This window comes from Talaromyces amestolkiae (assembly GCF_001896365.1).
Source record: "Talaromyces amestolkiae strain CIB chromosome Unknown scaffold16.1, whole genome shotgun sequence".
In the NCBI taxonomy this organism is placed as follows: Eukaryota; Fungi; Ascomycota; class Eurotiomycetes; order Eurotiales; family Trichocomaceae; genus Talaromyces; species Talaromyces amestolkiae.
This window is the reverse complement of record NW_024468052.1, coordinates 663,401-675,996: the sequence shown is the minus strand read 5'-3', so window position 1 is coordinate 675,996 and position 12,596 is coordinate 663,401. Positions and strand designations below refer to the sequence as shown.

Genomic DNA, 12,596 nt, shown 5'->3' with positions numbered 1-12,596 from the left:
AAGACATACGCGTCCGTACTACCATGTACCTAGTACATGATTCCGCAGTCTCGACTCTTCTCCCACTAATAAGTACCTAGTACATCCCATGATCAATGCACACCCATGTTAAGGGAGAGAGCTATTTAATAACTGGCTTTTGGGCTTGCAGGCCACGTTAGCGAGATCAAGCCTCTGACGTCAAAGACTCGAAGCGACCATCTACCTAGGAAAGTACACACCTCTAGGGTACCTCTGTAGGTAAAAGCAAATATACCTGAGCATTAATGCAATGCAATTAATATATGTACGTGTATGACTATGCATGTACTCCAGGATGAACACTGTTTTTTTGTTTTTTTTTTTAATCTCAATGCTCGATTCTAGTCCAGCATGCGTTCATATTGCACATAGTAAAAAATGTAGGCCGGTAGTCTCTGCGTATGCAGCAGAGCCTTGATTAAGTTTCCTTTCCGGAATGAGATCGTACACCGAAAAGAAAACAGATGCAGATAGAAACCAGCGGTATGCTGCCCTCTATGTAGCGGTGCAGGAAGAAGGTCAATGCGGGGATGGAAAAGTGTCTAGCTATGTAATAGTACCTGGCCCCTAATTATAACCACCTTATAAAGTGCATTGGTACCTTGAAAAGTTTTGAGTATGCATTCATGCCTACCTAAGACATGGATGACAGCAAGCATCATCCTTCCCAACCTCGTACTTAGACAACTACATATGAGGTATTTTCGCAATACGAACATTGGTTAGGAGTACAGTCCTTGAAGATCGAGAATTAGCCTTCCATTGTTTTTGATACAGTAAATTACATGTCAAAATATACAATCACTTTTTTTCATCTCACGCTTTTCTCCAACTTTTGAGAGAAATTCTTATACAAAATCAGCGTGCAAATGGCTATCAACTCCAAACATCCATATAATATAACTTGAAACCCCAAACAACACGAGCTATGAGTAGATCTTGTTTCGATTCTTCCATCGCATTGGTGTAGAAGAACTGTTTCACAGCTGCGGAACACGGGGATGCTGGCGCACAGACAGCTGCTGTGCGACGTGTGCGGCCCAGACTCAGCTACGTCCTGGACGAAATGAGCGGTGATTCCACCCGGGGCTCTTTTGCTCCAATCCAAGTTCAGTGTATAGCAAAATTATTTTTCTTTTTCTTGCATAGGATACGGATGGGAAATATCAAGGGGACTGTGCCACCCGTGGCGCACGGCTGTATTCGATAATGTCAAGATTTGTATCGCGGTGACGTAGGCTTTTTCTGATCATCAGGGAAGTTTTCCTACGATCTTAGTTTGCTTCCCCAGCCTTGTGCGGGAGATCAAAAAGAGGAGGGTCAGAGGAACAGGCAAATTTGTCGATCGGTTCCTAAGTTAAGCCCAAACAAGACCCTCCCCGCGGGACCATTGATGCGTCCCGGTTCCCCGAAACATGGCTATGACCCTATCATTTCTTTCCCAGCATGCTTGTTACAGCATCACTTTCCAGGAGATTTGCCTCTTTGACGAGGTCATAGAACTTGCCACCCCGCCGGAGAAGCTCGGCTGGAGTATCGAATTCTGCGACGGTACCCCGATCCAAGACCACAATGCGGTCAGAGTCAATGATGGTATTGATTCTGTGAGCGATGGTGATGATAGTGCGATCTTTGAAGATACTGCTACGTAAGGTTTGTTGGAGCAAAGCATCGGTTTCAACATCTACAGCGGCCTGTAACCTCTCCGTCAGCACTGGAAATGTTCGACTTGCCATTACAGGACCCTTACCGTTGCTTCATCCAGGACCAGAATGTTACTTGGCGTTAGCAATGCGCGAGCCAACGAAACGAGCTGCCGCTGACCCTGGCTCAGGTTTGAGCCTAAGATGACAATTGATTAGTAATGTTTAGGAAATTGTGCTGGGACCTTGGAATAGCTTACCTCCTTCCTGAATCACGGTATCCAATTGACCCTCCATGCCAGCAACATGTTCCTTGAGACGCGCATGGCCGAGAACGCTCCATAATTCAGTATCATCATGAGCATGACGAGGATCCAAATTATCTCGCAGAGTTCCTTCGAACATTGCTGGATCTTGAGGGATGATTGCCAGGCGACCACGCAGGTCAGTAAGACCGATTGTAGAAATGTTCAAGTCATCAATGCTGTGAACGATTAGCTGATGCTTACGAATTGAGGTTTAGAACGCACCTGATACTGCCTTCCGAGGCTTCAATGATACGGAACAACGCCAATGTCAGAGAACTCTTGCCGGCACCTGTCCGACCGACGACACCAATTTTCTCGTGGGGCTTGATATCGAGATTGATGTTCTTGAGGACAAGGTCGAGTTCAGGACGGTAACGAGTGCTATAATTCTGAAATGACACTCCACCCTGTGCTGGCCAACCGATAGTAGGTCTATTCTTGAAGATAACATCGGGAGCCTCACTAGGCAAGTTGGCATATTCTAACACACGTTCGACGGAAACAATATTTGTTTCAACTTCGACCGTTTGTCGCACAATCCAGTTGAGAGACTGGGTGATTTGGAGAGCATAAGACATAGCCAAMCCCACCATACCACCTGACAAGCCACTGCCCGTGCTAACGGATATGATAGCTAACACAGCGGCAGATAGGATAACGATAGATCCTATGAATTCCAATCGCACAGCAAGCCATCTGTTGGCACTGATCGACGGGAAGAATGCCCGGTTGTTGGCATCCATACGCCATTCATTCTCCATGGCAAATCTCTTCGTTTGTCTGTAAGCGCGAATCGTCGATACGCCGCCTAGAGATTCTTGGAAATGGGCAAAGATCGGGCTGCGACTGACACTATCCAATCTCTTTAGTTCTCGGGAAGTTCTCAAATAGTACTTTTGATAGGACATGTAGACAAATCCAAGAGGGAAGATAACGGCTAAGAACGCCGGTGTTGAGAATGTAATTACGCCTATGGTGAAAAATGCACGGGCGGCATTGGCGAATAACTAATATTAAATGAGCGTCAGTTATATCAACCATTGAACAATCTAGAAATACACTTACCATGTTGAAGGTACGTGCGAGTACCTCGTCAACTCTATATATATCGCTTGAGAACCGGTTGAGAATACGGCCGGAAGGTGTAGTCTCGAAGAAGCTCATAGGTGACCGGAAGATAGCGTACGCCATACGTTCGTGAAATTTGCGAGAAGCCTAAGCATCTTGTAAGCTGCTGTGTAAATTTGAGTCAAGAAATATGTAACGGACCTCTATGGAGCAAAAGATCCAAAGGATAAATGTCTGCAAAACCACAAGAGCAGATGATCCTAATCCAAATGCAAAGTAGACTCCAATGTACTTGCCAACATCGGGGTTTCGACCAGAAATCTCGTTGACTTCAGACCAACGTTTCAACCAAAAACCTCCCGCAATCTGTGCGGTTTGTGAGGCAAGAAGGAAGAATAGATAGATAGCGACTGCATAAAGATTGCTCTCTTTTGCATATTCACCGTAGACACTCCATTTCACCTTTCCTTGTTCTGATTTTTCTTTGGTTTGTTTGGTTTTGAGATTATTCTCTTCGTCGTTGGTTTCCCTACGCGGGCCATGCCAACTTGCAGTACTAGCACGTCGCAGAGTAGCCATACTAGATCTTCTCACACCACCCGGCTTGATGGGCGCAAGGGCACCAAGACTGTCATCGGCTTCTTCAATTTCAGACAGATCAGACTCATCGGCAGTTGTTGAATCGAGGGAGACAGGGCTTTTAGCGTCGCCTTTGCTAGCTTCGGAGTCATTCTCATCATCGTCGTCGGTAGTTGTTGTGCGAATCAAGTTTGCCACTTCTCCTTTCATTGCCATCAGTTGTTCGTATGTACCCTTCTCAATAAAAGTGCGATCTCTAATAAGTGCAATAAAGTCTGCCTCTCGCAGCACGGCGATAGCATTGGTGGCGAGAATACGTGTTTTGCCGTTAAGAATACCAGTTGGTCCCAGTACCCGGTTGATGATATGTCTGCCAACATGAGAGTCTACAGCAGAGAGGACATCATCCAAAAGGTAAATGTCCGCTCGTGCGTAGACAGCTCGAGCAAGTGTCAACCGAGCTTTTTGTCCTCCGGATAGCGAGATACCCCGCTCGCCAACCTCTGTCTGGTCACCGTCGGGAAGGGTCTTGAAGTCGTCAACTAACGCACAGGCTTCAATTGTAAGTTCATAGAAGTGCGGATCCCAGCGATGGCCAAAGACAATGTTTTCCCTAACGCTTGCATTCATGACCCAAGATTGCTGTGCGACGTATGCGATTCGGCCACGCACAACGACTTCGCCTTGGCTCTTCCAAAGATCTCCGAGAATAGCTTGGAGTAGAGACGACTTTCCCGCACCCACACGACCGACGACACAGGTCAATTCGCCTTTGCGCGCACTCAAGTTGATATTCTCCAAGACATTGTTACCTTGATACTTGTTCCAAGTGAATGATGCATCTCGAATGCGGACAGACTCGTCGCCATTGTGTGTAACCGGCTCTTGGAAGAGGACAGCATCTTCTTGAAGCTCATCCGAGGTAAGGTAGTCAGTAAGACGTGTCACGGCGACTGAAGCTTCTATGATTGAAGTAATGACCATAGGCAAAATTGATAGTGGAAAAGTCAAAAGGTTGAACAAAGTCAATGCTGGAAAGACAAGGTCGGTAGACAAAGGTCGATCATCAATCAGCACAAACACCGCAAATGTTGTGCAAGATACCAAAAACGGGGTCGAAGACCAAGTGAAGTTCGCCACGGCTTGAGTTGCACCAATCTTTCGAAGTGTATTCAACTCGAGGTCATTACGAATGTGACTCAATTTACCCATGAAAGCCTTGTTCCAGGCGTATAGCTTGATACTTTTGATGTTGTTCAATATTTCAGTCATAAGACGTGTCCTAGAGTCTTTGTTCTTCATCTGGACGATCTGGAGGGTCTTCATCATTCGAGCAATGATACCGTTTATCGGTATCATGAGAATCATGACTCCAATACCGGCCCACATGCTGTTACCAACAAGTTGGTATAGAGAAACCATGCATAAGGTAATTTGGAATGGCGCGGACCAGAGCTGCGTACCGAATTGGGTCAAGTCCACCAATCGCTGCTGGTCAATAGCCATATGATTGACTATATCTCCGGTAGTCTTTGCCGAGCGACCTTCATTTGATAATTTGAGCGCCTTGGTATAGATCAAACCAGTGAGGGCTGATTTAACGCGCATGCCGGTTTCGAAGGCTCGTTGGAAGTATTGATGTAGACATGCGGTCTGGCAGACCGAAACTGCAAACATGGCTAAAGCGATAGAAACACCTCGGGCGACGGGCTGTGGATGATCGGTCCGATAGGAATCGACAAAGCTGATCAAGTAACGCAATAGCTGCGGTTGAACGAATGCGAGTGTATCACTACCACATTTGATAATAGCTCCTCGGAAGTAGGGACCTCCAAATGCACGGAAAAGTGCGATCCACAAAGAAGGAGACTTCTTGTCTAGCTCAATGCCCCAAGAGTCCTCTAGAAGAGTACCCGTTGTTTTTGTGGTATCTCGATCGCGCAGATTCCACATGTCATCCTGAGTTAGGAAGTTCTTGTAGCCGTACTTCATCATCGGTGTCATCCAGCTGAAGGTGAGAATGGAGAAGACATCCGCATACTCATACGGGCACTCATCTTCCTTGCCCAAGGTATCGTATGCGCTCTGTTTCTTGGGCACGAGGTACTCCAGAATGAACTCAACGACAGCGAGGGCGACACTGATGGTAACAACGATGAAGTAGGGAAGATGAGAGTGAAAAACTTCACGAGTGACGAGCGATCGAAGTTTTATACCATGCGCGATGATGTAGAAGACCCAGTAGAAGAGGACCACTCCATTTGGCTGTCTACTGCGCCAGTGCTCGAAATATTGCACCGCAAAAACCACAGCCAGTGAAGCCAGCGTCAAAACAGTTGCCCAGAAACGGAAATCGGCGATATATAGTTGTGCATCCGATACCAATTGAAGAATAGCTTGGGTGGCCGTTGACGCGAGTAGAAGTGCCAGAACAACCTATTGCAAATACCATTAGGCCTTTTATTTCGTCTCGTTATCTACCCATGAGAAAGTAGCCACTTACTAGCTTAGCGTAGAAATGCCAATTCTTCGGAACGTGTTGTGGTTCGCGCCTCTTAAGTAACAGCCATAATGCCCCGGCGCCCATCACCACGCCCCACGCAGCGGCAATGGAGACTGGGATGTCGACGAAGCATGGCGTGAAGTCAGTGACATCCGAGTTTATGGGCCCCCATCCTTCACTGTTGCCACAAAATGGCTGGCGGAGGGKTGTTGAAGCATGAAGCGGGTTAGCAGCGGTGTAGAAGTGGCCCGTAGAGCCACGGTCGTTGCCTATGACGAGCTGCGGATTCCCATCGATCATTTTCCGTCGGCAGCACAGTATACCTGGTGAAGAGCGCACACTCCAAAGCGACCTGGACAATTAAATGAATGAGTGAGATATAGCCCTTCTGAGAAGGAGAGGGAGATAACGAACCTGTTGTTGGGCGTGATGAGCTGAGAAAAGAAACACGAAATTCTCCGCCATGTGGTTTGAAGCAGCAGCGAGAAGGCGGCTTAGTAATAAAGCAGCTAATATAGCCTAATGACGCAGACTTTCACGCTAGTCTAAGAGGGGCTAGGCTGTCGGAGATAAGGGCGGAATTCCGCCGCATCGGCAGACAGTTCTCCTTTCGGACTCTCACCTTTTGGAGCATATACCCTATGGACTACTGCTGTGTTGCAATGGAGCGCCTAATTATGGTTGGCGTTTGTTTCGTCGACACAATCCTAAGGCATGGCTGTTCCGTTCTTCTGATGGGCATAGTTGGTACAGTTTGCTAATCGCGATGCAATGGCATTCAGTGTGGATCACTATCCGGAGGAAGATGAAAAGCTTCGTGCATCAGCTCTGAGTCGGCGGCGCGGAGGAAATTGCCCCAATTCTCTCGAAGTCATACAACAACTCGTAGACCTCTCCCAGTTCAAACTGTCGTTGAATCTCATATCCGTACTTCCAGCGCTTAATTCATCAAGTACACGGTTCATAAAACAAACCCTAGGGCCGGAGGTGAACTGTGATTCTTGTATCTATCGGGAGGATTCGACTGAACCCGCTTCTGCGTATGTTATCAATAGTCAGAGAACGGGAAGCAGAACAATTGTAAGCTACAACGAGCTGCCGCAGATGACTCTTGAAGAATTCTCATCTTCAGTCGAGAAAATTGGGCCCATAGAGCAAACCTGTTTTCATTTCGAGGTATGTCCTGTTCCTGTCTATGCCAACTCGAAGATCTCATGATGCCCGCATATAGGGAACAATGGCGGACGTCAACTTACAGTGTATTTTGCACATCCGGCACAAATACCCTTCGGCGTTCATTAGTGTCGAGGTTGAGAACCCACGGCGTATAGAACTCGAGAAACTCGCAGCTGAGGCAGATCTCGTTTTCTACGCCAAAAGCTGGGCCCAGGCCAATGGACACTCATCCATGGAGGAATGCCTGGAAGCACAAATCGGCGTCACCCCAAAAGCGTACGTGGATCCCGAGTTTCTTTGTATTGACTGCACCTAAATCATACGCCTATAGGAAATATCTCTGCTGTACATGGGGCAAGGAAGGTGCTTCACTGTTGACAAAGCCTGGCAACGCCCGTATTACGGTACCTGCATTAGAGGTTCCAGATACCAAAGTAAAGGAGTGAGTATCATGTCATGATATAAACAACAGAATACTCAGAGATGTACAGCTCAATAGGCGCCGGAGACACATTTGTTGCGGGTATGCTCTTCGGCATTCTATGCCATGAACACGACTGGGATAATGTACGCAAACTGCAATTCGCGACGGAGCTTGCTGGGCTCAAAATCTGTCAGTATGGTTTTCAAGGTCTGGGAGTCGCTATGAACAATAGCTTGAGATGAGGAATAGTGCTGAGGGATTTAACAGTATGCGATGGCATTTCGCTACAGAACATGGCATTATAGGCGTGCTTGGCTGCAAAAACGATGAGTCTGGCTAGATGAATATATGTAGATAAAAACCTTGGTATACAATGATACGAAGTAGTGGAAAAAATCGCAGCCTGGATCTCAAGGTGTCAACACAGTGGTCTGTGCGCTAACGTAATAATCTACCGCGCGGGCAAACATCTTCCCAGCAAGCTCAACGACCTATCATCAAGCCAGCGGCCCTGCTCAGTCTATCGACAGCTTCTAGAGCAGGGACCTAATCGACTGCGGTCTACGCATTTACCGGTAAGGTTACAAGACTGCTACAAACTTAACGTCTTCCGCTGGTCGCATCCAATTGTTTCGTCGTTGTCGAACCACTTCCACTGAACTTCGATGAGCACGACCGATGCCTAAACCAGGGAGCGTCTTGGGCGCAACCCGTGGAGGCAAGCAAGATGCAGTCAATCCGGGACGCGGTGGACGGACACAGGGATCTGGCGCGGTAACATCCAAATTTCAGTCGAATCGCGGCGCACCTCGAGGACGCGGAAGAGGCCAGGCACGTGGTCGTTCTACAGCTAGCGACGCTGGAGCTGTCGGTGGGAAAGAGCCGGGGTTCGGCGCGCCAGCTTCTATCTCTCCCTTCGCTGCGATTAAAAATGATTCCACTACAGCCTCGTCGCCATTCGGCGCGCCGCAAGCCTCTTCTGGGTTCGGAAGACCGTCGCCAAACCCAGCAAGCGTCGCCTCGAATGGATTTGGAGCACCTTCTATCTCACACCAGCCCATGGGAAACTCGATCCAATCAGAGAGGGATCCTCGTGTTAAGGCAGCCTCGCACAAACGAGCCCCCAAGGCCCAAATGAAGGAAACAACCGTGGCGGGCGGCAATACGCCAATCGACTATCAAGAACGATATGAAAAGGTACGACGTGCTCATTGAAAATCACCGACGGTAACTAATACGTTTTTATTTCTGCGAAGTTGAAACTCGACCGGGTCAAGAAACGAGAAAATGCCATCAGACAAGGTCAAATGGCTGATCCGAATCAACCGACTCTGCTGAACAAAGCGATAACTCCTGTGGGAACATGTACTACAATGTGTCCAGAATTTGAGCGAGTGGAGAGGATCGTTCAGAAAATGGTCGACAGGGCTGAAAAGGTACTCCTGAGTGTGCCAGCGACAATGTGTTACATCTACTAAATTCCTGAATATAGAGCCTCGATCCAACTACCGATATCCTTGAAGTGACGGAATTGAAGATGCTTAAACGGTTCAGACGATCTGCGGCGGGTTATGATGAACAGCTACCATCCGACATTCGCACACCAAACACTCTCCTCCAAACCGTGAATTACCTGATACGCCATGTCGTGATGGGTCCTGACCCTCTCGGTTTGATACACAAGTTCGTGTGGGATCGGACTCGCTCTATACGAAACGACTTCTCTGTTCAGCAATTGACCAAAATTGAAGATATCAAAATTGCGGTAAAGTGTTTGGAGCGTATTGCCCGTTTCCACATCGTTTCGTTACATTTGCTTTCCTCACCCGACAACGAAGAGCAATTCGACCATCATCAAGAACGGGAGCAACTGAACAATACAATGCTGTCTCTGATGCATTATTACGACGATAACCGAGATCGCATGAACTTTCCAAATGAGCAAGAATTCCGCGCTTACTATATTGTCTTGGCAATTCACGATCAACGCCCTGACGTGGAAGACCGTGTACAGAAATGGCCTGCAGAAATCCTTCAAAGCCCCAAGGTCCAAGTTGCTTTGGAACTTCTGGCAGCTGCAAATAATTACTGGGAGTATCAGATTGTGTTGGATGAAATGCGATCCAGTGCAATCTCTCAGGGGTTCTATGATAGGTTCTTCAGTCTAGTAGATTCGCCAGCCGTGTCGTATCTAATGGGCTGCGTTGCGGAAATATACTTCAACAATGTCAGACAAACTGCTATCCGGTCAATCTGGAAAGCGTACTGTCGTGTCCCTATCTCTCAGCAACACAAAAACGAAGAATGGACCATACCGGAGCTCACTCGTGTTCTCTATTTTGATGATGAGTCACAAGCCGAAGTTTTTTGTGAGGAACAAGGTCTACAACTGTTGGAAAGAAACGATGGTGCAATGTACCTCAACTGGGGAACAAGCAGCATTGATGTTGTTGGTACGTTCGGCTTTCACTTGGCTTAACTATTCGATCTAACTCGGCTTGTATTAGATTTCGCACCTTCTTCACAGCATTCCTATTCTGACAAATATGTCGAAGCGAAACGCGGTGGTAGAACCCTTGCTGCCATCATTCTTGGATTGAATATCAAACAAGCAGCCGCCCGGGGCATGATTGATGTGTCCTTACTACCGACTAATGATTACGGCTCTCCTATCGAAGAAGACGACAATGAACTATTTGTCGCTCAAGAAGAATCGACTGCGCAGCAAGAAGCAGCAACACTCTTTCCTAATCCCTTCAAGACTTCGCCGCAGCCTGTCACTGGAACTGTCGTATCTCCAGTCCAATCGAACGGACCGTTTGGGGTATTTCAACCTCCCGTTGCGCCGCTGGAAACGACTCAGACGTCCACAGCTACAAATATCTTCTCGTCCAGTAGACCTGCAAACTCATTTGTTGCCTCCACGTCTCCGTTTGCGCCATCAGCATATACCCCTACCCAGAAAGCACTATCACCTTTTCAACCTCCTTCTACGTCAACCACCTTTCAAAGCGCCACCTCCACAGATGCCCCCAAGCCATCATTATCATGGCCGACCAATACTCAAAGTTCATCTACCAGACTTTCTACCTTGGCTGCGATGTCAGTTGAGCAGCCCAAGGCAGACTTGTCGTGGCTAGCTGCTTCTCAAGGTTCAGACAGTGCATTAAAAATTCTTGAGCCCGCAGCTACCACAGAACCGAAACCTGCATCCGTTTTTGGTCAATCCACACTCTCCCCTCCAAAGGCAACTTCAACAGTCGTTCAAACAGCTACAACCGAAGCATCAAAGCCACTGTTTTCGTTCGCCCCAACTACTCAACCTCCGGAAACAGAAACTAAGGCTGCTGAAACTTCGCTTGCAAAACTTACGGAGCCACCTTTCACTAAACCATCATCACCCTTCGCCTTCCAGCCTCCATCGTTTACTACTACATCGAATATACCTGGGAAAACATCAGAATCTATCTTTTCGAACATACGGCCGTCACAGAAATTACCAGTCACATTCACACCAACCGAGACCTCGTCAATCGCCAATGCTCAAGCCCCTCTTTTTCCACGACAGGCAGATGTATTGAGTTCTGCCAAAGAGACAGGACAAACAACTCCTGACGACTTACTGATCACTTCGCAACCATTACTTTCTTCTAGCTTGACCCTCAGTGTTGATAACAATATTACTACGAACATCCAAGAAGTACCGATAAGTGAAGAGATAGAGGTGCAATCAGAGCAAGGACAGACTCTTGCTGAAGATGTGGATGCAGAAAGTCGTTTATCGGATGCGGAGGTCTTTTCAAAATCGGAAAGTGCCATTGAGGAATCATCAACCTCTCGCAGGTCATGGATTGAGACTCTGAGAAAGTCGGCAATAGAGAATCGAACTTCGAAAGGGAACAAAAAGCGACCCCTGGAAGTTGAGGCCTTGCAATCTGAAGAAGAGTTAGCGGCATCGATTGATGAGCCTCAGGCACCTGTAGAACGTGATGGGGAGGTCCCTAAACCAAAGCGCGCCCATCGGAAACAAAAGAAGTCATTGGCATTAGCCTCTATAGCACCACTACCGACGCTTCCAATTCTTGAGCAAGTCAAGAAGCTGACAGAGTTCAAGCGGCCAGTTGATGACGAAACCGTGTCTTCCAGAACATCACAAATCGATGAAGATGAAATGCTTCTTTCAGCAGCCCGTATTGCGGCAGAACAACTGAAAAATGGCCCAAGGCTTCTCGACAGAACAACTGACTATCTCTACACGGATCCTTTTCGCTCTTCTACATTTGGGAGGAGTTTCAACTCCGACTCACGTTTGTCGTCGTCTTTGTCATCTTCTCTATCTGGATCATCACCTTATGTCCGCATCAACGGGTATGATGTTGCATTAGCGCCCGAAACACCCCTTGGTCTTGGTCGAACTCTCTCCCGGACAGAACAGCGTCTTCGACTCACTGGAGGGAAGGGTCTGGCATATAAGCCACTTCAACTCACTCCCGAAAAAGCGACTTCGAGCAAGAAGTCGGCTAAAAAGAGAAGTTTGCCTTGAGCGAGTATTACTGTGTAGCAGTATACTACTTCATCCTACTCTTCATTCATGTACATAACGAATGGTGAACCTATAAGCTGTTGGTTTTCTTGCACTTGTTGGAGTTCCTGGGTGTGTTTGAATCTATTTACGTCTTTACGCAATGTATATCAGTCAAAGCATGGCGCTGTTGGTCTATCTAGCTACGATATTGGAACATTTAAAGTCATGGTGGAATATAACATTCTAATCAGTATTCCCCTTCGGATGTCCTCTCACTCAGGCGAATCTGGTACCTCGGGGTTCTTCTTTGCTCTGGATGCTGGATGGGCTCTCAAAAATGTTTCGGCGA

General features: G+C 47.4%; 2 protein-coding genes across 2 annotated transcripts; one reads left to right on the top strand and one right to left on the bottom strand.

Moving 5' to 3' along the window:
• Window positions 1–1,451: 1,451 nt before the first annotated feature.
• Window positions 1,452–6,422, bottom strand: BHQ10_007765 (uncharacterized protein; the record flags this gene model as incomplete). Its single annotated transcript, XM_040880496.1, has 7 exons — window positions 1,452–1,715; window positions 1,772–1,863; window positions 1,925–2,148; window positions 2,195–2,979; window positions 3,038–3,187; window positions 3,242–6,055; window positions 6,123–6,422. 7 exons carry the CDS (start codon window positions 6,420–6,422, stop codon window positions 1,452–1,454), a joined length of 4,629 nt encoding a protein of 1,542 aa, XP_040736268.1.
• A 937-nt stretch (window positions 6,423–7,359) lies between these two features.
• BHQ10_007764 (uncharacterized protein) lies at window positions 7,360–12,265 on the top strand (the record flags this gene model as incomplete). The annotated part of the gene is made up of 7 exons (XM_040880495.1): window positions 7,360–7,574; window positions 7,630–7,740; window positions 7,790–7,911; window positions 8,414–8,919; window positions 8,979–9,158; window positions 9,215–10,175; window positions 10,230–12,265. 7 exons carry the CDS (start codon window positions 7,360–7,362, stop codon window positions 12,263–12,265), a joined length of 4,131 nt encoding a protein of 1,376 aa, XP_040736267.1.
• Window positions 12,266–12,596: the final 331 nt, after the last annotated feature.